This window comes from Dendrobium catenatum, unplaced genomic scaffold (assembly GCF_001605985.2).
Source record: "Dendrobium catenatum unplaced genomic scaffold, ASM160598v2 fragScaff_scaffold_1117, whole genome shotgun sequence".
In the NCBI taxonomy this organism is placed as follows: domain Eukaryota; kingdom Viridiplantae; phylum Streptophyta; class Magnoliopsida; order Asparagales; family Orchidaceae; genus Dendrobium; species Dendrobium catenatum.
In genome coordinates, this window is record NW_021319579.1 from 3,727,385 (window position 1) to 3,755,073 (window position 27,689).

At 33.6% G+C, this 27,689-nt stretch overlaps 1 protein-coding gene and 1 non-coding gene across 3 annotated transcripts; one reads left to right on the forward strand and one right to left on the reverse strand.

The window, feature by feature from the left end:
• Positions 1 to 7,313: 7,313 nt before the first annotated feature.
• On the reverse strand, positions 7,314 to 26,824 carry LOC110103238 (ubiquitin-conjugating enzyme E2 11). 2 transcript variants are annotated; one of them, XM_020831862.2, is made up of 3 exons: positions 26,669 to 26,824; positions 13,479 to 13,702; positions 7,314 to 7,798 (listed from the first exon to the last, which is right to left on the reverse strand). In XM_020831862.2, exons 2-3 carry the CDS (start codon positions 13,692 to 13,694, stop codon positions 7,568 to 7,570), a joined length of 447 nt encoding a protein of 148 aa, XP_020687521.1. In that variant the 5' UTR covers positions 13,695 to 13,702; positions 26,669 to 26,824; the 3' UTR covers positions 7,314 to 7,567. The 2 variants fall into 2 exon arrangements, with proteins under 2 accessions (XP_020687521.1, XP_020687522.1); XM_020831863.2 differs by lacking the exon at positions 26,669 to 26,824 and adding an exon at positions 26,530 to 26,662.
• LOC114580606 lies at positions 25,894 to 25,996 on the forward strand. Its single transcript, XR_003702073.1, has one exon. It is a non-coding gene; the product is annotated as a U6 spliceosomal RNA (small nuclear RNA).
• Positions 26,825 to 27,689: the final 865 nt, after the last annotated feature.

A 27,689-nucleotide genomic window follows, 5' to 3' on the forward strand; every position in this document is an offset into this window, starting at 1 on the left:
CTCCCCCAGCAACTCAAAGGCAAGAAGGACATTGTTAGCAGATATCTACCCTGAATGAAGTTAGCTTGACTAATATGAACAATATTAGGCATAATAGGTGTTATCCTATTGGGCAAAATTCTTGCCACAATTTTATAAAATGCATTGCAAAGAGATATGGGTCTAAAATCAACAATGTTACTAACATGAGTGCTCTTGGCACTAAACCAATGGTAGCGACTTTATGACATCTAGGCATAGATATAGAGCGGAAAAAGGATTTTATAGCATATTAGACTTTACCTCCAATGATATCCCAAATATTCTTATAAAATTCAAAAGTAAATCCATCTAGCCAAGGAGCTGAGGAGAAAGGAGAGAGAGAAAATAATGCCTTTGATTTCATCATCAGAGATGGAAGCAGTCAAGGATGATATAAGGTGCCCGAGAATATAATTACTAGCAAGGATATTGGCTGAGTTAGAATGAGATGGGCTGGGGGAGTTGTCAAGGAAAGGTCTTGAAAGTGGTGAATAATTGTAGAGGAGATGTTGTGGGGTGAAGAAAACACCCTAAAAGGAGTAGCAAATTCATTAATTTAATTTCCATTTTCTTTAGCTCTTATTTTCATGTAGAGAAAGTCAAGATCATCTTTACCATTAGTCATCCACCTAACTTTAGATCTTTGCAAAATCCAAGAGGCCCAAGAGGAATAAATACTTGCAAGTTTGTTGTTTATTTCTCTCATAAAGGCATTTAGAGAGGGATTAAGAGGTTTATTATGAATTTGGTGGAAGTATATGTCCTCTAAATATTGGAGATCAACAATTGGAGATGGAATTTGAAAAAAAAAAACCAACTACTAAATTTTATGAGACCTTTTTGCTTATTTAGCTTGTTATGAAGAGATAAAATAAGACTACTACCATAATTTAAGGCCCATGAATAATGAGAGAGTTCTAGAAAGCAGGGAGCTTAAGCTAATAATTTTAAATAAAAATTTATGCTTTATGCAAATAGAAGATTTGTATAAAGCACCAGCGGGCAATGACCAGAGCATCTATGATTGTCAATTTTGTAGTAAGAAGAAGAGAAAAACTTCAATCATAATTCATTCACCATCACTCTATCCATCTTTATATGAATAAGATTATCACTTTTCTGATTAAACTAGGTAAAAAAAGACCAACAGAAACCAATAATGTAAACCAATATTGAAGATCATATTACTAAATTCCTATAGTCTACTATTGTGTAAGAAATTTCCTCTAGATTTTCATGACTAAATCTACAACAATTAGAATCCCTAAGCATAACCTACGACAAAACAATGTTACCAGCTATAAAAAAAATATTATGCTGAAGCACTTTTCTATCAAATTAGGAGTTAGAAACATAAACCACAGATATTTGAAAAAAAAAAAGAAGAAGGGCCAGAGAACATAATTTTGTGAATCTGTTGGCTAGAAGTGAAAATCAATTGGAATGTGACCTTAGAAGCATTCCATTTGAGCCAAATTCTACCTAGATCAGAGACTTAAAATTATTAAATGAAGCTTCATTATCCAAAACCTTATGAGAGAAAGAGAACCAGGGGTCACTAGCCACAAAATTATGTTTTTTGGCCTCAAGGATTCATATCATATCTAAATTGTGGGTAAGAATGATCTCGTTGCAAGAAAGGACTATTTCAGGGCTATTAAAACCTCTAACATTCTAAGAAGCAATGCTAGGAAAAACCATTATGATTTTATGTTGGAAGTGGCTTCCTTTTTGTAACTTTTTGACCTAGTGGGCTTATATTTTTCGGTTGTTAGCTAATTGGACTATTAAGATTGGGTCACATTAATTTAACCAAAGTTTTAACTGAAACATGAGATGTTGGAGTCACTTACACTTGAAGTACTAAATATTTATTGCTAGTAACCAAGAGGGAGGGATCTTGTGGGGAACTTGTGGTGGATAGAGTAGGTTAGAATGAAGGGGATTTTTTTTTTTTTTTTTAGAATAAAGGGGAATTATGAATTCCTTATAAGGAGAATTTGGGTATGGAATAAGAGCTTTGTCTAGAGGATTGGAGGAATCTAATTGTTGTGAGAGGCTCTTGTAGGATCTTTGTAGGAACGATATAATAAGGATATGGAAGATTTAGCTGGGAGGGCTATGAAAATAGTGGCTAATAGCGTTTGGGATGTTTGAATGGAGGAAGGTTGGCATATGGGAGATTGAAGGGGTTTTGGAATTGAGATGCAGGGTGTTTGTCTTCAGGGTTTGCAACTCATACTCCTCCCCCTAGGCTTATCAGCAGTATGTTGTCGTATAGGTGGCTTAATGTTACGCCCCAAGATCTAAATTAGAAGAATTATCTAATTTATATATTTAATCATCTATCAGAGCTTCTATAATTCATCAATATAAATTAATATATCCAGCTATTTGCAACTATAGGAATGTGCAATCAATTAAATTATATTTTTGGGAAAAAATTAATATAAACTTTCAATTTTTTATTTTGAAATTGAACACGTCATTATGAATGATATATTATCTCAGGATGTGAGGTTGCCATTCTCTAATGGGTTTAGTTTATAAAACTATAAATTTTATCATAACTATCATAATCAAATTCAAAAAGGAACTACATATGATACCAAAAGGTCAAAGTGATGTTCGATCACATTTTAACAATAATAATTAGGATGTTTAATCGTTGATTTTCGTTGTTAAATTCAAGAAAGGGCTACGTATAACCCCAAAGGGTTAAATGATGTTCGATCACATTTTTAGCTTTGATATTCTAGTTGTATTATCTTTAATTTTATAATCAAACTTATAACGATAAACGATATATCTTTTCAAAGAAAAATATATATCATTTATTATTAATCATTTGAATATGATGATAATGATTATTTTTTATTTTATTTTTTTCTCAAAAGAATAATATTTCCGCTTCCTATTTAGGAGGAAGTAAATAGAATGGGGTCCATTTTATCTGAGTTCTTAAATATTCTAAAAAAGCAAGCCTTTGTAGTTAATTATATTGTAGGTAGGTTAGACTTCATATGAGTACTCTCAATTAGAATAATATTTTAATAATTTTATTTAGATATTTTAAGGAGTGATATGAAAGGATGGATGTTAGAATTTTTAGATGGGATTATATCAAATTTTGAGCATTTATTTTGGAAGCTAAATGATGAGAAGTAAGAGGCATTTTGTGACTCTGAAACAATTCAGAAATGCCTTAATTTATCCTATGTTTACGCTTTAATTTTTGGAGGAGAGAAAATTTAATTTGAGTTGATATTTTATTAGACATTTATAATTAAATTCCTGATATTGAAGACTCAAGATTTTGGGTCTGCCCTAGAATTAAGATCTAAGTTAAATCACTACATCAACTCAAACTTAACTAATGAGATGTAATTTTAGGCTAACATCAGCCTTAATTAGAAATTAAGCTAACCTCCTAGGCGCTTTAAAATTATGATTTTGGTCTCACGAAAGATGGATAGGCTATTTATTAAGTTTTTGGAATTTTAGAGCTGACATCAAGAGAAATTCCTAAGTAGCTCCTTTACTTATGAATGGTATGGCTATATGCTTGATGCAATTAAAATTTAACTAAATTTTTATTTATTCTAATGCAATGCATGTAAATTGACTTTGTATGCAAAAATGGCATGTTGTGAACTTTAAAAATAGGCATAAAAAATAGGTTTTTCTCTAAGGAGCACATCATTCCCTAAACATAACTACATCCTTATAGGTCATGTTGTGAACTTTAAAAATAGGCATAACAAATAAAAGAGACATCCTCTTCCATTTTAACGACAAGACGTTGTGCTCAAATGAGGCAAGCGACGTCTGTCCGAGGTTTGATTTAGCGGGATATCGGGGATCTCGATATAGTGCGTCATCAAAAGATACGAGGTAATATAGTTTTAGTTTGAGTTGATTTTTAATTTAACATAAATTTTGACTTTTCAATTAATTTAATTAATAATATTGATAATAATTTAATATTATTATCAATATTATTGATTTGGAATGGCAGACATTTGTCAATCACCAAAAAATGAATTGATCTGCTCATGATTCTCTCGATTTACATTCAATTGCCTCAGAATCCGTGTTGATCTGTGCTCGTGATTTTTGTTGGTCATAATTAAGGTTGATTTTGGATAATTCCGACATTTCAGATGCAACATGAAAGTCCCTTTTGCGATCAGACATCATTTGGGAAATGTTATTCATCAATTTCCTTGATTTATGCATTTTGCCTTGGGATTCATTTCATCACCTCGGACGGCCCCAATTGAATAGGTTGATAGTAATTTTTGGGTGTTGATGATGTTCTGAATCCAACGAACAAATCTATTTGCGATTGGACGTCATTTGGGTGACATCGAACTTGCACGGTGTTGCCTTGGGATTCATGTTGTCACCTCGAACTGCCCCAATTGAACACGTTGTTGATGACGTTCCAGAACTAACAGTGAAATCCTTTTCGCGATCGGACGTCATTTGGGTGACGTCGGGCTTCAACTTTGGATGTCGGTCTTCCCTTCGGACTGATCTTGTTCGATTTGACTGTGAGGGATCCCCTCTTAGGCAAACTCGTCATCTTGATTGCAGGGGCACAGTCTGTTTAGCAATCAGTGGTCGTTTGACCCTTCAAGTGATGTGTCATGTCGATGTGGGCGTTTCTTAGATCGCCGATTTTGCCCCTTTTGTGTATGGTTTGATGTGTAGGGGTTAACAAGTTTCTCAAAATCAATTTGGATTAATGTTGGGTAGGTCTACTATGGATGTTATGCATTTATTGAGAGGTTTGATGGAGAAATATAAAGATAATAAAAAGGATGTACATATTATATTTAATGATTTAGAGAAAGTATATGATAAAGTTCCAAGAGATTTGCTATGGAGAGTTCTAGAAGAAAAAAAAAAGAGTTAATAATGCCTATATTCAAGTCATTAAAATTATCTATGTGGGAGTTGTTACTTATGTTCAAACACAAGGTGGTTTTACCAAGTATTTTCCTATATTAGTTGCATTATATTAAAATATTCTGCTTTAAGCCCTTATCTTTTTGCTTTAGTTATGAATGTTCTTACTAGAAATTTTCAAGAGTATGTTCCTAGGTGTATGCTTTTTGTTGATGATATTTTCTTGTTGATAAGGCTAGAGAGGGAGTTGAAAGAAAACTTGAATTATGGAGGTCAACCTTAGAGTCTAAAGATTTTTGTTTGAGTAGATATAAAATCGAATACATGGAGTGTAATATTAGTAGTAATAGATATAGTGAGGGATTTGTGACCTTGGGTGATCAAGTCATTAATAAAAGTACATATTTTAGATATCTTTAATATATTGTTCAAAGTAATGGTGAAATAGATTGGGATATTATTAGCAGAATTCAAGTTGGATGGTTGAAGTTGAGGAATGCTTCAGGCCTATTGTGTGATAGAAAGGTACCCCTCAAACTTAAAGGAAAATTCTATAAGATGATGGTGAGACCTGTAATGCTTTAAGGTGCAAAATGTTGGTCATTAAAAGAGAAGCATAAAGTTAAGTCTTACAAAGATGAGAATGCTCAGGTAGATGAGTAGCTTTACTCTTAGAGATAGAATGCAAAACGAGTATGTATGTGAAAAGGTTGGAGTATGGCTAATAAGATTAGAAAAAGTCACCTTAGATGGCTTGGACACATAAAATGTCAGCCTTCTGATGACTCAATTGAGAGAGTAGATGTATTAGATTTGACCTATGTTAAGTAAGGTAGAGGTTGACCTAAAAAGACTTGGCTAGAAAATATTAAAAATGACCATTTTTTCTTAGTTAAATTTAAATGAGAATTTGATTTTTAATATGACACAATAGAGAAAAAGGATTATTATTACCAACCCCACAATGGAATATAGGCTTGATGTTGTTGTTATCGTTATCATTACTTTCTTTTTTGCATTTTATACAACTATTTATAGCCCTCTTAACTCAATTATAGAATTATATTCACATGTGGATGTATATTTTTGGCTAGCTCTTTCATCTTTTGCATTGTAGACTAATATGTACAATCTTGTAAACTAAATTTTCGAGTTAATACACTTTGGTATAGATATTTTCTTTGACAAATTCTTCCAAGTTGTTATGATAGATAAAATTGTGAACAATCCAATACACTCAATTATAGAGTTGTGCACACTTGTGCATATGCGTGTCTGTATTTGTGTGTGTGTGTGTGTGTTTTTTTTTTTTTTTTTTTTTTTTTTTTTTTTTTTTTTTTTTTTTTTTTTTTTTTTTTGTGGCTAATTCTCTTTATTTGTGTGTTATAAATAATTATATATAATCTTATAAACTTTATTTCAATTTCAATAATGTACAAGTGTTGTGGAGCAAGTTCTATTTTTATATAGTATAATATGTATGTATGTTTTCTGGCATTTTTTCCCGTTTATTTATTTTATCACTTATATCAAACTTTTTAGATATAATCTTCTTTATAAATTCATATTTCAATATCATACGTACTTGTGTAACTGTATTTAGAAAAAAATTCTATAGTATGTTTTATCACTTGCATTAAATTTTCCATAACATATTTGTCCCTGTAAAGTTAGTTTTAGAGCTATAGACCACAAAGGATGACAGAATTTACTCCAACATATATATATATACAACTTTCTAGAACAAAATTTTATGTATTAAAAGATCATTTTTGATACGGCATCACAAAATTAGCTTGATCTGGCACGAATCTCGAGGCAAAAGCTAGTTGGAAACTACAAAAATTAATTTTGGGCGCACTCGAACTCTGATTTCAGCGAGCTTACAGTCTTCCAGGACGCAACAATTTTAAAAAGTATCAAAAAAGTTGTCACAAACGAAACCTAAATTGCACAGGAGCACCATACACGGCTCTAAAATTGATTTATAGGATTGCACGCACTATATAAATCGCAATAAAACGATCAAAATGAACAACCATCAAAATTTCTATGAAGGAAGATGTTCTTTACAACGAGAATTACTAAATTATTTTCCGCACATCACCTCATGATCAACTTTATAAAAAATTGCCGTCATCACAAATAAACCCCAACTATTCTTCCATTTCACTAAGAAGATCAAACATTCCAAACTTGAACAAAAATATACTACTCCTGTGAATAAAACAAGCACACAAGTTGCACATCATTAGACCATTATCTAAAATGTTTTAAGGCTCTAGTACATGATGCTATAGAACTGCCAGAAATGCATGAGACTCCTGAAAGAAAAATCCTCCTTAATTCTTTTTGTAATCACCATTAGACTCATCTAGTTAGAAAGGATTTAAAACTTGAAAGAATCACTCAGGTTTTGAGAGAAACCATTGCGCTTTGTTCTTATAGCTGATTTTAAATATGTGAGACCATTCCAAAGGAATGCTACTCAAATAAGCATACAAGGTTACAGACACCACAAAGGAGGGTTTAAGCCTTCATGGCATTATACAGAACCAACCATTATTTCTATTTTCACAAAGCATTACCAACATTACACACATAATCATGGTCTATTAAGGGTTTTCTTGAGTCAGCCCATGGCATATTTCTGCGTCCAAGCTCTTGCGGTCTCCTCGTAGCGGCTCCGTTGGTTCTTGTAAATGTGAGCGATTTCGGGGACGAGGGGATCGTCAGGGTTTGGGTCTGTGAGGAGAGAGGAGATGGAAAGGAGAACCTTGGATATGGTCAGCGCAGGGCTCCATTGCTCCTTCAGAATGTCTAGGCAAATGCTTCCATTAGAGTTGATGTTTGGGTGGTAAACCTGTGGAAAACATAACACATTGATGGAGGAAGAAATTAGTTTAGGATATTATGATACAAAATCTATCAAAATAGATTATATCGGTTCAATTTATGTTGAGATTATTACTACATATAATATCTTGCGTTGCTTTAATCACAATGTTAATCGGATGGCTTTAAATCCTCACGCAATTTATTTTCGTGGATTAAGTATTTCACCAAATCATGACAGAAGAATGTTGCTACATGATTTAACCAACTTTGTCAACATAATACTGTGTAAACATAATCGTGAAGATATATCAAGAATGTGAAAAATTATTATGTGCAGAAGCCGAATCCCGTCCGGATACCTAAGCCCGCGGCTCGGTACTGCTCGGTATCGGGGCTCGGTACCGTTTGGTACTGCGGCTCGGTATTGCTGACGTGACTCATTCTGATTGGTATCCGGATATAGGGCGTCCGCACAGAATAATCTCTCCAAGAAATGTCAACAAAGTTGAGAGCACAAGCTACAGGAAAGGTAAGCTGGAAACAATAAGTTTCTTAACAGTAAAATCAAGGATGATGTTGGAATTTATTTATGAAACATATGGAGAGTATAAATTAATGATACTCTAATATTTGAAATTATTCTAGTTTCTAGCTCATAAAATACATAAATGCATTTTAAAATACAACCATAATTAATAAAAGAGCATAGTTACATCTATATGCTTTATGCTGACACTAACATAAATTCAAGCATTATTGAGAGTCAAAACCAACATGATCTAGGTCTACAAAATTTGCTTTTTTTTTTTTTTAATTAACAAAAATGACTGAAGCTTATTAATAAGGCTAAAATGGAGGATGAAAATGGGTTTGAAAATCTTCGAACCAAAATGGGTTTTTTTGGTTGATTCAATTTGGTTTTAGAAATTATAAATTTTCAATTTAATAATTTAAAATGTTCTATTATTAGTTATTCACTCAATTTTGAGCTTCAAAAAACTGATTAAAATGACAAAAGAAGTCTTAAATTGAGGTTGATAATAAAAATAACAGAGCGAATAAAGGATAACTGGGAAGTACATCCGGAGAAAAGATATATCGCGTATGTGCATATATTACTTTCAAAATTTCCAGTTCCTCTTTCATGTAAGCCGAGGACTCGAAGCTGCCAAACTGCCAAGTTAGTGCGGTGATAAATCGAGGATGAAATATTAAAGGTGTGTTCTCTAACCCTTAGCAACATCGGAACACATCGCAACCCATAGATTCCATTTTCAGCGAGGTTAGAGTTCTTAGGGTTTTGGTGGTTCCCATTGATGGGGGAACCAGCAGGAGGGCAAAAAAAACCTTGGTAGGATGTTTTGGAGAAGCCAAGGTGAAGCACTTAGAACCATCAAAAAGGCAAAAAGCCAAGGGTTTCTTGCAAGCAACCTTCGACAAATCTCCAAGATATGTTATTACAAATCTTCTAGGCGTGTCAAAACGGGTCAATGGGTCAGGTTCGGATTCAACCCGAATTGGCCCAGGTTCAAAACTTCAAATAAGTTGACACTAATCCGACCCGGTTGTACAAATGGGTCGGGAATTACAATCTGGACCTGACTCACCGGGTTACCGGGCTGACCCGATGATGAGGACATCCGCAGAAGGTTCCGACACAGGTACCATCGGAGAGGTCGTCGAGCGACGGTCATAATTTAACAGCTTTATTTTTTAGACTTTATTTTATTCATGTCATTTGTATTTCCTTTTTTTTTTTCATTTGTACCCCTATGAGGGAAGTAGTGTTTGTTGTAGCCCAAGGGCAACGTCGTCTTTTATTTTCTTATGTTTGTTGAGCCTATATAAAGGCTTGATCTTTGTATTGTTGGATTATTGATTTGATGAATGAAAATTTTCTTACTTTTGTTCTCTTTGTGAGTGCATGAAGATCTCTTGGTGAGTTCTTCAATTGAGATCTCTTAGTGAGTTCTCTAAAATTTTCTTTTCTTTTAATTACCCTCTCTTACCCACAAGAAAAGCTCCACATACAACTCCCTCTAGCTGTTGCCGCCGACCCCCCCTTGGGTTTCCCGCCGCCGGCCAAGGCTCCCATCTCCGGCCGCCCACCTTGCCAACGCCCCTCACCAACCGACCTCCGTCCACCCACCTCCTCTCCGCTCATTTCGGTTTGGAATTTGAAAATTCAAAATTTCAAATTCTTCCCAAATTTTGAAAGTTTGTAAATGAATCCAAATAGAAAATAAAATTAATTTGGATTTCTTTAAAACTTATCCTAGTCATCATGCCATGGTTAGAAACCTTCCCCCCCTCTCTCCCTAACTCCCTCTTCCTCCAGTAATGCCGCCGGCCCCCCTTAGGTGGAAATTCCATTAATTAGGGATTTAATTTCTCCCTAATTAAATCTAAAATTTCCTCTCCCTCCAATTACATCCAAAACTGAAAGTAATTTCAGTTTTCAAAGTTCCCCCTCCCCTCTATCTCTCCCGCCGGCCCTCCCCCCCATCATGGCTCCAATTAATTGAAAATTCTTTGACTTAATTACCTCTTAATTGGAAAATTCAAATCCCAAAATTTTCCTCCCAATTCCCTTAAACTGAAACTAATTTCAGTTTTCAAACAAAACCTTCACCCTTTCACCCTAGCTCTACCGCCGGCCTCCCTCCACCTCTTCAACCCGCCGACCCCCTCTCCCTCCCTTTGGAGAGCTTCTCGTGGCGACCGCCCATCTTCGCCTCCATGTCGCATGGCGGATCCCGAGCTAGAATGGGTGCTTGTGTTTGATGCCCAAGGTAACCTTGCTATACTACGATCGCCTTTCTTTGACGCGGGATTTGAATCCTACGAAGACACCGTGGGAGATTACTTGGATCGGATCCTCCCGACCCTCATCCAAGTTATTGATAGACAACGTCCAGACTACAATTGGACCATTGACGGCCAATCTTCCACACCACCTCCACATCCGGCACCTTCCTCTCCTTCCCTACGGATCTACGGCACCGTCGCCCTCGGAGTGGTTTCATCACTTGTGTGGTTATTCTTCTTCTAACAAACCTAGAAGTAGGTAAATGAGCGTAACCTCAAGATGAGACAATCGCTTTGTTAACCGCCAGATTCTAGTTGGCTTTTCATTTGCTTTACTATTTATTACCGTCGTTATTTTATAGATCTTGCTAATTTAAGTGTAAACTCTTGCCTAAGCGTAGTTGAATTCTAAGATCTTTGAGAAGCTTCAATTGTGAACAACATTAAGATTGCAATTTCATTATTTGAACAAGAATTTTATTAATTTTCTAAATCCAATTCCTGGTTTCACATCACCCGACCAGACCCGCTAACCCGAAATATCAGAACAAGATTGGGCAGGGTCCGCACAGACTCAATCGTGAGCAAGAGGGAGCGTGCAGACGTGGCGGCAAGTGGGTCCATGTGCGATGCTGGTGCTAGAGCGGGCTAGGTTTGATTCACGGGAGTGAGCGCAGGAGGGCGCGGTCGTAGTTGCAAGTGCATGTCCCAGCCCTCCCACAGCGGACACGAGTCGCGAGCGCAAGAAGGCACGATTTGGTGCGAGCGCAGGTCTAGCTCCGACAACAAACGCGAGTGCAGGAGTGTGTGATAGAAAAGTCCCCCTCAAACTTAAAGGAAAAAATCTATAAGATGGTTAGACCTGCAATGTTTTATGGTGCAGAATGTTGGCCATTAAAAGAGAAGCATAATATTAAGTGTTGCAAATATGAGGATGCTCATGTGGATGAGTGGCCTTATTCTTATAGATAGAATACGAAATGAGCATATATGTGAAAAGGTTGGAGTAGCTCAAGTGGAAGATAAGATTAAAGAGAGTCACCTTAGATGGTTTGTTCACATAAAACGGTGGCCTTCCGATGACCCGGTTAGGAAAGTAGATGCATTATATTTGACTTATGTTAAAAAAGGTAGAAGTAGACCTAAAAAGACTTTGATTAGAAGATATTAGAAATGATCTTTTTTTATTAAATTTAAATAAGAATTTAACTCTTAACATGATTCAATGGAGAAAAAGGATTTATGTAGCCGACTCCACGGTGAGATAAAGGCTTAATGTTGTTGTTGTTTTTATTTGCGTAGGTAAGTAAAGATTTCACAACATACGTAATCGGTCATTTTTATTTTTTTAGCAGATCCATAACAAATTATTATTAAAAGAGGAATATTCCTTATTCTGATTGGGCGAGTTCTATTCCTAAGAAATATTTGATTTTGAATAACTCTTTGATCTTAAATTCTTCAACAAGGGTTTTCCAAAGAGACTCATTTTCTCTATTGTCATCACTTGTAATTATTATATTACTAATATATACAATGAGAATTAAAATTTTATCATTAATAGAGTATTTTATGAAGAGAGTATAATCTCTTTGGCATTATTTGTAACTAGATCGTTTATGATTGTTGTGAATCTATCAAACTATGCTCTCAATGATTATTTAAGGCCATATAGAATCCTTTTTAATTTACACATTTATTTTTTCTGAAAGAAAAATCAAATCTAAGTAGTGGGCCCATATAGAGTTCTTCAACATACCCATATAAAAAAACATTCTTTACATCATGTTGTTGCATGGACCATCCACGATAGCCACAAATTAATTCTCATGGCAATCTATGATATGCCTTTCAATTATAAAAATCACAACCATAACGAATCTTCAGGCAAGAACACAAATTGACTCTCAAGTACCAAATGATTTCTTCAGATGAAAATTATGAATCTTTAAATGACAAATGCCACATATTTTCTGTCCCAAAGTTCAGTCTACAACAACTATGCAGACAGGAAAAACCAAACTAGTACTTATTTGAGTTTGTAGACAACCAGTAACACTTAATATGAAAAGTGGATTTCAGGTCGAACCTGCAAGTGTATAACTCAAAAAAAGGATAGAAATCATTCTACTCGTTGGTAAGTTGACATGCCTATATAAGTGCATTGACATGCTCAAATAGCCTATTTTAAATCAACAATTAAACTGAGGGATTGTATCCATATCCAAAAACTAATTCAAAATGGCATTCATGCAAGAATTATCAGGGAAAAAAAATCTTAATTTTATCAGCACGCACTTGCCGTCCGTATACAATAAGCTACAGATTTAAGAAACATTCTAGTAACTAGCACTTTCAAACCATGTCTGCGTGCAAGAAACCAATTTCAGAAGTATGAATTTCCAACAGTACAAACAGTGCGGTTCAGGTTTAGAATTACATAGCTTTCCATAGATTTGAAGCGTGAATTATAGTTGAGACTCAAATCAAGCAACCCTAAGAATTATTCTGCATAACCTTATTGTAACTGCTAAATGTTGTGATAATACTGATAGTACAAATAGTCAAATATTCAAATAAACAACTAAGACTGTAATTTTGTAATGCATAATTAAACATGATACAGTGTAACTAATCTTATTCAAAAAGGATCTTAGCGTCACTTTCTGTTCTCATTACCCAAACGGTGTGTAATATATTGGTGCATGAAAACCTGATAATACAAGATGCTACAGTCATTAGTATATTGGAGAAAACAAACACAATGGTGCAAATAAACAGTGATAAAATAAAAAGCATGCCAGCACATTTAACTGAGCCATATGAATAAAAACTATGCCATGAAAAGGAAAATAATATATTGGGAATTAACTTATTGGAAAGGGGTCTTCTCTAACCTTGGTCTGAAAGTTAACCTTGGGGGGTTTGAATGGGTAATCAGGAGGGAAATGAATCTTAATAAAGAAAACCCCTCCAGTATAAGGGCTTTCGGATGGACCCATAATAGTTGCCTGCCAATGAAACAGATCTTCACCAACAGGTCCAGCACTGCACGATGTTGGAGGATCCTTCTGCAGATCCTGAAGTTCCTTTTGGATACGCTTGCTAGCCATTATGCCTCCTATTTTTAATTAAAAAAATAAAAACTATAATTCAACATGAACTGTCACAGAAATTATAACAAACAGTGCATATAGTATGTCATCAACAGTCCTGGACTTAAATCAAGACAACCAACCGTGTCAAAAACTATTGTAATACCTAAAGGATAAAACCAAGAAACCAGATCATGCAGTTTTTATAATGAATTCAACATGATAAAGCTTGAAAAATAAATGAACAAGAGTAGCGTTCCAATGTAAGTCGATAAAAACTAACTGGTATTTCAACCAACATACCCAAAAAAAAATTCTTAAGGTTTTGAACACCAACACTACACCCAAAAGCCAAAATTGTTGATAAAAATGGGGGTATATGCATTAACTTTAAACAATAATTGAATGGGAAATCCAGGAAAAGTGCTCGTAATAGAAAAAATTTACAAGCTGGCACAACAAATCGCTTCATATGTTCCTTTCAAGAGGAGAAAAATAGATGTGTGGTATTTTATTATTTTAGATTATATTTATCATACAAAAATAAAGGATCCAAGGTAATTAGCTCATTGATCTCTCACCAAAAGATTGACAGAGTGACATGCTCCATGCTTGTCCAAACATGCCAAACCCCAAATCATCTAGATTTGTAAACCAAGTAGCAGAAAAGCTTTTTCCGTGCATCTATTTGACAGAAAATTTGCAAACTCCGTATAATTATCCCCTTTGATGAAACAGGCAAGATTTGTCAAGTATTATATGTATGTCCTCTACTCCTCTTGGCCCTCATTATTTTAGAAACATGGGACAATTATATATCTATTTTAGGGGTTGTTTGGCTGGCTTAAAAAGAATGCAAAGTAAAAAAAGAACATAGTGTAAAAGGAATACTTTGAGAATGTTGGGATGAGTGTAAAATGAAAACATGAGATTACTTTTTATTGTTTGTTTTGAAGTAGAATAAGTGCAATATAAAGTCCAAAGTGAGTGGAGGGCGGTTGTGATCGGCAGCAGGCCATGATGGTCGGCGCCGTCCGGAGGTGGGCGATGCCCGATGGCGGCGATGGCGGTGGTTTGCAGTGGCAGTTAGTGGCGGTCGTGGTCGGTGGTTGGCAACAACGGTGGCGGTGGATGCCGGTGGCTAGCGATGGGGGACGACTACAAAGGCAATAAATTTTACAATGCATGTGTTTTACTTCAAACTAGGAATGCAAATTAACCGAGCGTTCGACAAGCTACTCGTGGCTGGGCTCAATAAGAGCTCGTTTATATTCATTTGATAGGTTAAACAAACAAGTTTGAACACCTTTGATGGATACTTGCTAGGTAAATAAACAAGCTCGAACAATCTGGCATTCGACCTTTTATGATCACGAACAATATCATTTAGAGCTCGTGAACATGTTCGATAAAGAAGCTCATTATGTCATATTTTATTAAAAATAAATATTATATCTTATTTGACTAATAAGATAATTAAATCTCATGTTATTTAACAAATTTTATTATATATATATATATATAATTTAAAAAAAAAATAAGAAACTTATTGAATAATTTTTTTAAGAAAATAACCTCTCTTTATTCTCGCCTGCCCTTTCTCTCTATATCTAAAGTTTCACTTTTTTTCATTCTCCCGCCCGCACTCTTTCTCTCTCCTCCGTGGCATCAACACTCAACAAAAAAAAAAAAAAAAGCTGTGGGGTGTTGTCCCACACCGCCTGGTGAGACGTTTTTTTGCTATGTAAAAACAAATGCATGTGAAGACCATTTGTTAGATAGCGGACGGACATGTTGCAGGCATTATTTCTGGGCAAGTCGGTGGCTACTCAACTTGATTTTAATAAAGAATTTATTTTATGTTTGAGGTCGGCTCGGTTCCCTTAATAAGCCACTCGATGAGCTTGAAGTTAAACAAGCTCAAATTGAACACGAGCCGAACTCGAACATGGGAGTTTTATACGAGATTGAGCTCGAATGGTTGTTCAAGAAGCTCGACGAGCTTTGAATTGAGCTTGAGCACTATTTTAACAAACGAGCTTGAACTCGAAAAGGGTGAAGCTCGGCTCAGTTCAGTTCATTTACTGCCCTACTTCAAACCAAACACCAATATTCTAAAACCCCTGCATTTGAAATACTTTACACCCATTTTACATCAAACCAAACAGCTCCTTAATAACAACTTAATCATCTTACCATCTCTTTTTTTTTCTCTTTGCTCCTTCCGAAGAACCATTCCCCCACCAGCTGTCTCAGCTAACAATAGTGACTGCTCTCTGCAAAAAGCTAACACAAAATTGTAGTCCCCCAATGCAAGATTATTCTGTAAAAAAGCTAGAATCCTGTGTGAATTTGACGTAATCAATCTGTAGGATCTGGTGTTTCGAAAGGATCAATATGTATTCCACGCAGCCATCAAACCAAGTATATGCTTGGCTTGCATCCATCCTAGCATGCCCACAGATGGGTTGGTGCAACAAAGAAATTTCTACCTAAGAATTGAAAACAAGGCATGGCTACCAAGAAGTCGCGCAACCAGACATCTATGACTGCGTTGGTGGCAAGCTAGTAATACATGCCTCTTGTTGGCTGTGATCCAGACAGGCTTAACTTGGTTGAAACAAGATCATGAGAGGTATTCTGAAAGAACATGAAATCCTTTAGACGATTTGCGACTAGAATTGGACATGTATGGGATCCTGTACTTTTCTGGAAGAAAAAACTCATGAAAGTGAACCTGTAGAAATCTCATGATAATGAGTTTAAGATTCTATTCAAACACACTGAAGCAAGCTATTTGTAACGGTCCAAACTCACGTATTGAGATATTGTCAGTTTTGGCCTAAGGGCATCACGGTTTTGTCTTGTTAGTGCAACTTCCCAGGAGGTCACCCATCCCAAATTTCTCAGGGATGAGCATGCCTAACTGCGGTATCTTAAATGAAATTTCAACTATTACACGAAAAGGCATCTCGATGTTTAAGAGTTTAGCTTTTTTTACTGAAGGGTTTTCACAATTCCCCCACTTACGTAAGTAACATCCTCGTCGGAATCCCTATCCCAGAATCATCCACCAGGAAAATAGGATTCTAAAGATTGCCGCTATAAGTTCAAGTGGTGACTCTCACCACATAACATTTTATCGCATATAGGGATCAAGATGTCATAGTGTAGCACTTTGTCTTATATGACACTTAGTTCCCATATTCCAACAGGTGTATTACTCTGATATCATTTTTGTAACACCCCATGACCCCTTACCAATAACGCATAGTATAACAGAGAAAACATAACATTCATAATTCTCAACATCTAATACTTTTGATTATTTGAATACTTATGCATTTTCCATCCACTGAATAATAAATTTTCTAAATAAACGGAATCATCTAAATAGTCCTAATTTCATTACAAAAATAAGTACATAACTACTAATAAAAATCAACATACATTACCACAATTTAATATAGTACATTCCTCACATAAATACTCACAAACATTGTTAAATAGAAAACCTAAATATTCAATAACCTGAGCCTAATCTGCTTCAACTTTTCCCTTGCCTTTCCCTCTAACGACATCCAGTATAAAAACTTGTAAACTATGAAGTTTATAAAGTTATATAATTTAAATAAGAAATTAAATGTAAGATTATAGAAAATAACATAATTGAAATCATAACAGAATAAATCCACAAATATTTGCAAAATAATATAAAATCATATTTATGATCATTTTTTTATTTCATTTGAAGCCCGTACAAAATATCATAATTAGTCTTCTAAGGTTATAGCTATTATTTTTCATATAGTTAGCTTTCATAAGAATGTTCAATGGAGCCCAGGTAAACCCGGCATTATCATCATTGAACAACATAGAGATCCATTTTGACCTTTCGGGGTCCCTTTTGTCCCACCTACAACCCAGGTATTATATCATTTGTTAGTCAATCTTTCCTAATTTAATATTCATTAGGCTTCAAAATTAAGAACTTATACTTGTTTTGTCATGCTTCATGTTTTCATATAAAAATTTTATCAATTGTACTCTTTGTATAAAAATAATATGTTTGCAACATACAGTAAAAAAAATTCTTTCCAAAATATTACCAACTAAAAAAACATATAAACAATCATACTTTATCTTAGTTTAAATTCCAATTATTCAAATGTGCATGAAGTTACTTATATATGAATACTTGGATGTATGCTCATATTTACTAAATTGAATCATCTTAATGCATTTATCTATTCAATTAAATTAAATATAGTTGTATGTATCTAGAATTAATAGCATTTGTTTTCTAAATTTAGAATTGCTCCAATTAAAAGTTTTCCTAGTTGGTAATATTTTAGAAAGAATTCATTACACTGTATGTTGCATACATGCTATTTTTATCCTAGCAATATAGTTAATAGAATTATTATATGAAAGCATGAAGTATGATAATGCAACTATAAGTACTTTGAAGCCTAATGAATATCAAATTAAAAAAGGTTGGCCATAAAATGATATAATACATGCGTTACAAGTGAGGCCAAAAGAGACCTCCAATATGAAACCTGTGTTGCAGGTCGGACAAAAGAGATCCCGAAAGATGCAAAAGAGACATCTATGTAGTTCAATGGTGATAACGATGAATTTACTTGGACTCCATTGAATATTTTTATGAAAACTAATTATATGAAGAATAATAGCCAGAACCTTAGAAGACTAATTATGATATTTTGTACAGGCTTCAAATAAAATAAAAGATAATCCTAAATATAATTTTATAATATTTTGCAAATATTTGTGAGTTGATTCAGTTATAATTTCAATTATGTTATTCTCTAAATCTTGCATTTAAATTCTTATTTAAATTGTATAACTTTATGAGCTTTATGAGCTTTATAGCTCACAAATTTTTATACTGACTGTTCTTACTGAGAAATGAAACAAAAAAGATGAATCAATTTACGCTCAGGTTATTGAATATTTATGTTTTATGTTTAGCAGTATTTGTGAGTATTCATCTAAGATATGTAACAGGTTAAAATTGTGATAATGTATGTTGATTTTTATTAGTGGATCTGTAATTATTTTTGTGATGAAATTGGAACTATTTAGATTTAGATGCTTCTGTTAATGCATAAAATATATTGTTCAATGGATGGAAAATACATAAGTATTCAAATGATCAAAAATATTAGATCTTGAGAATTATGAAAGTTATATTTTCTCTGTTATATTCTGTGCTATTGGTAAGAGGTATCGTGAGGTGTTACATTATTATCCTTAGTCCTTACAAGCGGGAATGATCGGATATCTAGAGGTGAATGATCAACATAGAGAGATAAATATATCTAGTAAGATAATTAAGTTTTCATTGAGATGGAGTTTTAACATATTTTTAAAAAGGAAATGGAAATTATAATAGCGTAACAAACAATCTTGTCACCTTTTACTTGAAAAGAGTAAACTAGTTTTCTAAGTTAGCTGGTTATATTGCTGAGCCCAACCATGTTTGACAATTACGCCACTTCATCCTAGTTTTCACCCTGCTCTTCACAACCCCTACCCTTAACTAGTATGCAGTTTGTCAATTTTTCTCCTATTTTAACTTCATTCCCTGACCCTAGACCTCCTCCCTTTCAAAACCAGGTCATGCATGACCCATAACAGCTCTCATTTCCGATCTCTGTAAACTGGTCTCAAACCCTCTCTTCTATCTTTAGCATTGCAGAGGAACAGAGTAAGATCAATGCCTCTTCACGGACACAAATTGATGTGAGCATCATACGACTAATGCATCCTCTCAAGAAAACTGTGCAGGTCGCAAGATTGCTCACAAACTTTCAATTCAATAAAAAAAGTATTAGTCAATGGATATGCTCATTTGCCAACAAAACTAAAAGAACTTCAAATAGCAGAAATAATTGAACTTAAGAACAATGGATTTACAGAAACCTTAGAGCCGAGATTAATGAGATGCAGAAACTTTAGATCATTAAACTAGTGAAGTCAATATGACTAAGAGTACATGGTTCCCAAGACACCATACTAAAAGATGAATTGTTAGCAATAGAAGATAAGCCGAATAAATTACATAAGATGAAAACCAAGACATTACCAAATGCAGATGAATAAACTTAGAAAATAATGGAATTAACATGACAATTATGTTTACAAAGTAAACTCCTATGAAGATATAAAAGCAAATTGACACTGCGTTATGAATCTCCCTAGTAGCCACTTTGTTTGTCATAGTTATGCACAACAACAATTACATCAAGCGTTTATCCCACTACGTGGGTTCGACTACATGAATCTTTTTTCCTCCATTGTGTTCTATTAAGAGTCAAATTCTCATTTAAAAGTCATTTCTAATGCTATCAAACCAAGTCTGTTTAGATATGCCTCTACTTTTCTTAACATAGGTTATATCTAATACATCCACTCTCCTAACTAGTTCATCTGAAGGTTGACGTTGTGACCAAATAATCTAAGGCGACTCTCTCAATTCTTATATGCCATTGGAGCTACTCCAACATTTTCACAAATATACTCATTTTACATTGTCTCTAAGAGTAAAGCCACTCATCCATCTGAGCATCCCCATTTCTACAACATTTAACTTAATTTTATGCTTCTCTTTTAATGACCAACATTCTACGCCATAAAGCATTGTAGGACTCGCCACCATCCTATAAAATTTTCCCTTCTTTGTCAATAGTTATGTTTTAACAAAAAATTTTGACAAAACCAAAGGCACGCTTACATAAAGGACTTCAAGATTAACAGAAAATAACAATATAACTTCTTGTCGTAGGTCAGAAGGCCTATAGTTGGCTCCAATATACCTTTAGTTTGGAAGAATGCCCATAGTCGGATCAAATACAACTTTAAGCATGGAAGAACTGTAATTAAATATTTACAAAAAGGTTGCTTTGCTAAGATAAGAAATATTATAAAAGATGGATGATCCTAGAATATTATAATCCAGTTTAAAAGAGTTAAAACTGCATCAAGATCTAGTTTTAAATAATTTTTTAAAAAATTAAACATATTAAAAACTCATAAGTTTTCAAGTAAGCTGTATAGATTTGTGAAAATTCTAAAGTGACATAACAAAAAATCCTGAATAATAGCGGAAGAACTCCGCTAGTTATGCAGTTCACTATTTTGTAGTAGAAGAGTTGGGAATTTAAGACATAATTTTTACCTAGTATAACTAATACTTTTTGTTTTCATGTTTTTTTTTTTTTAGCTTTTATTCCCATTTTTCCTTTCTGAACTTTTTAAACTCCATGGAAGTTAGTCTCAAACCTTGTCTATAGTGCAATAAAACTAATGCAAGAAGGGTTACTTCATAGAAGAAATATATAAAACGGTTAAATCATCTGATAAAACTCAAGGTACGAACTAAACCGTGGATCTTGATAAAAAGGCAAACCTTTGACGGTCCCTGCGATTCCTATCCTTGTAATAAAAAAGATGCTGAGATAAATATATCCATAAATTTGGGTCTGAGAATTGGTGTATTAAAAGTTGTAAGCTGGTATAGAAATGCAAGAAATTATTGACACGGGCATCTTACAATATCTAAATCTTTTTGCTTTCTACATTCAGAAAGGGCAAAGTGGACAAAGAACTACGCCAACGGATTAAAAAAAAATCTAAACAAAGCTGTATGTAGCAATTGCCCAGATCATTATGATAGAACTAGTCTCCTGTACCTAGAGTACTTAAACCAGCTTAATTAATCAAATATATTTAAATTATACAGTCGCAACTTTGCGCCAGAAAGGAGACCTGATAGTAATAAATTTATTACAGGGCATCAGAATATACGTCTCTTCATACATAATGCTGTCCTTCTGATGACCCATATTTAAAATGTTGACAATTCACACAAAATGATCAAAATCTTGCATCCTTGGTTCATCTTAAAATTAAGATTGAACAATTTGGACATGAAATTGAAAAATAACTTCTTAAGGAATTCGAATCTTTAAAAGATATTAGACCTCGGTATATCTGGTTCTTTTGAAATGACCGAAAAAATGGCAAGTCTTTTAAAAATATTAAGTTGTAGATTATATTTTAAAAATTCATGCACTTCTATGAGTATATTATTTTTGTACTACGGGGCTGTCCAGGTCAGACCAAAAATATTACAAAAGGATTATCAAAATTGGAGAACAACTTTCATATTCCTCGCCAGGCGACTCTCCTTATAATTTAGGTTATTTCCATAACTATAGAAGAATAATTTTAGTTAATTTTTTTAGTTATACAATTGTTTGGAAGAAAATGAAAAATTTTGAGAATAAGCATGAGTGTTGATACAATAAGCTCTAAAGAAAAATAATTTGCAAGTTCTATTTTGGAAGAATAAATTTGTAAATAAAAATTAAGAGACAAATCACAAAATTACAATTTCAAAAATAGGAGGGCAGCCAAATTAGGACATGAGAGAGATCTATGTGAAAGGAATCAAGAAAACTACCCAATATTTTCTCCATAATTTTCTCGACCTATTTTACATGACCAACCAACCTTGAAGGAGTAAATAAAAGGAATATTGCCTTGATTAAACTTATGATCAATCATAACCTAACGAGATGTTGGAAATTTAGCATAATGATTCTAAATTAGTGTTTTTAGTTGGAATTGATAATAAGAATGGATTAACTCGTATTTTTCTATAAATAGAAGGCCATATGATATAGCAATTAACCTTGAAGGAACTAAATTATTTTCTTCCTCAATTTCTCTCTCCCACTCTCCATCTTTCGAACATGGAGGCTACCGAAGACCGTCACTTTCTCTCCGCTCGGCATACCACCCAAAGGATGAGATACTTTGGGATATGGGTTCTGAACAGCAAAGCCACCGGCTCCCTCCCCTTGACATTCCAATTGTTGATGGATCAAAAGTGACTACTGTGGTTCTATCATAATTTCAAAGTAGCTAACCCTTGACTTTATTGTTTTGATTTCAAATTTAAATTGTAATTTGCTGCCCATAAGCAAACTTGCAAGAAATTGCAATTGTGTTACGAAATTTTCTACAAATTTTGTGTGATATTCCGGACATAAATTTTGGGAACATGATTGGCAAGGCTAGGATGTGTGGGTCTCTACCTTCTTAGAGTTAACACTCCTAAAAGAAAATCAAAGAAGAATAATTGTGTGGTGCCTCTTCTAACAGCAATAAAGTTGGTGTTGTCATGTTATGGAATTATTGATTAGGCCACCAAAAAATCTTATACCTCAAAAAACCATTTCATTCAATATTTAATGAAAGATCAAAATCTTTCCGGTGTGAGATTTTTCAATTATTTAAGGATGTCACGATACCTGCTTGAATCAAACTTATAAATCATATCTTTCTTTTCCCTATAATACACAATGATATTTGATCAATTATGTTACAGGTTCTAGTTGGTTCATTATCTTTATTGATGATCACAACAGAATTACTAAGACATTTTGTATAAAAGAAAAGGGAGAAGTCGACCAAAATATTCCATAATCTCATTAACATGAATCAAACTCAATTCCAAGTAAAGATACAAATCCGATCCTCGAATCAGATGATGGGGGAGAAATACAACCACTCAATTCTTGGATCATATATTTCAAGTAAAGGAATAGTGCATCAAAGTTTATGTTGATATCCCCAATAACAACAACAACATCAAACCTTTATCATACTAAGTGGGGTCTGCTACATGAATCATTTCTCTCCATTATGTCCTATTAAGAGTCAGATTCTCATTTACATACAATAAAAAAAGGTCATTTCTAATCTTTCTAACCAAGTTAGGCCTAGATTCAATTTATTTTAAATCAAGTTCTCATATGATCTTGTGCTCACTTTTACACTCAATCTCCGCTTCTAACTTTTGATCAGTAGATTATCCTTCATAAACATGATTTTGTATATATGCATGCTCAAATTTAACATTCTCAGACATAGATTCAAATTTTTAACAACAAATCATTTTTGCAATATAAAACATCTTTAACAAATATTCAAGAATTAGAAGTTCTCCAATTGAATCAACTTCAGCCATATATAATTCTTGCATAAGTGTATCGTCCATAGGATTTAGATGAGATGTTACCAAGTTTCCTTCGGAATTGGCATGGGTACACTAGCCTTAATTGAATACCCATAAAATAACTCGATACACAAAGATCTAAATTAAACATCAATTAGTATTTTCAATGAACTGTAGGCCTAAGTTATTCATAAACTCTAGCCCAAGACCTTTAATGAAGCAAGCAGTAGTAACAAAATAGTCTAAAGGAAAATCATGTGGGCTACAAGATGTGTAAAGCTAGCATGATATTCAAACGCATTATGATCTTTTTTTGTTTGTACTCTGAAATTGATAATGCAATTCATCTCGATATTCACCAAAATATAATTATTTCTCATTACGCATATATTTCATGTTAACACATGTTTACTTTTCTCCACTTAAAACACTTTGTCAAGCAATTGAACACATCCCACTATTTAAGTTTCAAAAATCTTAACTTTTCCACAATCAAATAAATGATATATTTAAAAACCAACTCTTCCAAAACAATGATCCTTCCTAAAATGAAATTTAAGAGCATACCCCCATCAAATTTAAGAATATAATTGATGTGATGCAATGATTGGAGTTACACAAGAGTTAAAAGAGAATTAAATTCTAACTCAACCAATTATACAATCATGCATCAAAGTTAAGTCAATTTTAAATCATTCGCAGTGTTCAATATGCTAGGCAAAGAACTCCTATCGATTACCTCATCAATAATTTTGAACCTCAAATAGTGATATTATTTTAGATGAGAACCATAATTATATCTTTTTAATTGAATCAGTTAAAATTTTATATTGACCCAATTAATACGTCTACATTTAGTAGACATTATGGTACAATTTGGGGTTAAGATTTTTTAATACGAAAAATAATATGACTTCATACGAAAGTGAGGATTCATAGATTACAAATCAACAATTCCTTCAACAACTTGCTTTTTAAATGTAAACATCCAATCTTATAACTAAACACTGAAATGATTGGAAATCCAAGAAATTAGAGACATAAAATTAGCAAAGCAATTGAATTTAATTTCCACAAATTGAATTTCTAATATATCAATTTTTTATCAAGCTTAAGAGTACTAAACAAGTCATTTTTAAATTATGAAGATGAGATTAGAATGAGAAACGAAAATAACAAGTAAAAAAAAAAGCCTCACACTGATAAAAGGAGATAACTTCCCTAAATTTAGACAATCACACTTGTAACCCACTAAAAAAATCACAAATCCAAGTTTTACTCATAAAATTGAAACAAGAAAAAAAAATTCTTCAAGCCAAAATTAATTTTACATACCTCAAAACATTTATTCATAGATTTGTTATTCCCTAGGCTATGATTGGCATAAGACCGGTTTGGTCCAAATTTAAATTAAAATCTCAGAAGATAAAAATAATCTAATAAAACAAAATTTCAAACTACAAAACTTCAATAAAAGAACTTATATTTCAATGTTACTTATCATTGGTTTGGGTTAAAAGGGAAATATGTAATAACCTCAAGCCTCGCAAGAAGGCTCAGGCTCACCCATCTTGACTAGAGTGCATTTATTCAAAGATTTTTTACATTTTGATGGGCTGTTATGAAGGCTCAAAATTCGGTATTGCTATTACTTTCACTAATTTTATAAAGAGAAGCATAATACTAAGTTAAGTGTGGCAGAGATGAGGATGCTCAGGTGGATGAGTGGCTTTAGCCTTAGAGATAGGATACGAAATGAGCATATACGTGAAAAAGTTGGAGTAGCTCCAGTAGAAGATAAGATTAGAGAGAGTCGCCTTAGATGGTTTGGTCACATAAAAAGTCAAGCTAACTCGTGATACAGCTCAGACCTAACTCGATAAATTAGACTTGAATCATGCCCAATAAGCTAATGAACCAAGCTTTAAGGTCACTTGACTCAACTTATTAGCTCGTGAGTTGGTTCATTTATTTAATATATATATATATATATATTAGAATATAACATTCTAAATGTAAAGTTATTAACATATTTAAAAATTATATCTACTTTATCTCAACATATTTCTTATTATTTCTCCTCTTAAGTATCTCTCGTTTTATAATGTTATTATAAACGTTATTTTAATCGAAAGCATCTTCTCTTTTCATAATAAATGACCCAATGTCTCTTCGGAGACAACTAATAAAATTAGAATGATACTGAGAAGATTAGCCTGGTACTTGTGCAAGGATGACATGTACAAAACAAGAAATGGTCCAATTTTTTAAAAAATTTGAACACTAAACCCTTAAAAAAATGGACTCATGAACAGACTTGAACCGATAGAATTGAGCATGAATTAAATCAATTAGTTCTAAAACCAAGCACGACCTGTGTACACCCCTAGTATTTACTCGATATCCCCCATCTAAATAAGCAAGGATTGCAGGCAGAAAGGTAAGGCTTTTCTTAACTAATATAATATTTCTCTTAACCGCAATAATAATATCACCATCGCTTCATACAAAAAATCGTCATTCAAAGCACAACAGCCGAAAACCAGACAAAAACGCCAAAAAGGAGGAACAACTCCAACACCAAAAGGTTGGAAACTATGACAGAAATCAGAAGACAAACAAAACCACTCATGGAGCAGCCTAAATCCAGGACCATCACCAAAAGTAAAATAAATCGTAAAGACCTCCAACAGATTCGGCGAGTCCAACTTCATGCTACACAAAACAGTATGATCCGGATGAATAATTGTCAGAAACAGATGCATAACATGATTAGAAGAGTGATACAGAAAAGTCACACACAGAAGATAGCCAGCGAATAAGCTCAAAAGCTGGACGAATCAGATCTCTTCAGCCGAAAGGAAGACAAAGAAGAGAACGGATTACGTGAAAGTCTATAGAGATAGAAAAACTAAGAAATATCAGAGCTGGGATTGGTTACCTGAAAATTTTCCCCTTCGGTTCCTTCGGGAGAGGAACCACAGATTCGTTTGAGGGTCGCGAAAGGTCTAGAAAGTTCAAGCTGAACGGAATTATAATCGCGGCCAAAAATTGTCATGACCCATCATGCCTAAGCTCTCCCTAAGCTATTATGGGATTTACATTAGGGCTGCAAATTAACAGAACTTTTGACAAACTACTGGTAGTTCAACGAATTTCAACATTTTTGATAAATATTTGATAATTAAATAAGTTAAATTGAACTAATTTATGTTTGATTCGTTTATATTCATGAATAGTATCATTTAACGTCCTTGAACAAGCTCGTTAAGAAGCTCAATTAAAATTATCTTAGAGTATATATATATATGATTAAATAATTTATTTTCACTTATCCGATTTAAAATTGATCAATAATTTATTTTTACTTTCCACATCCACCTAAAATCACAAGCAACCTACACTTTGAACAAATATAAAATGAATCATAGATCTTTTGTTTGCGAACGAGCCTATTTGGTAGCTTAAAAATGCTAATTAGATATGACCATGAACTGGCTCATTTGATTGCTCATGAATACTCATTAGATATGTTTGTTAACAACCTTATTTGATAGTTTAAGAAACTTCGTTAGATATGTTCACGAGCAAACTCGATGTAATTGTTTGTTAGAATGCTCGATAAGGCTCATTTGGTACATGTAAAAGTAGAACTCGTTTATAGCTCGATAAAACTCATTTTTTTAAAGCTCGATAAACATGAAATGAATAAAACATAAACACTCATTAATTTAAATGAATCAAGATTGAATACAAGTTGATAATAAATGAACTCAAACACCAACACGCCCATACTCGGCTCGGCTCGGTTTGTTTTCAGTCCTAATTTGTATCCTCTCTAAATACCATGATAATTGAAGGTTCAAATTATTAAAATTTTACTAATTCAACCCATTGAAAATTATTATAATTATTTTGAAAGTGAAAAAAAATTTATATCACAATTATCATGATAATTAGAG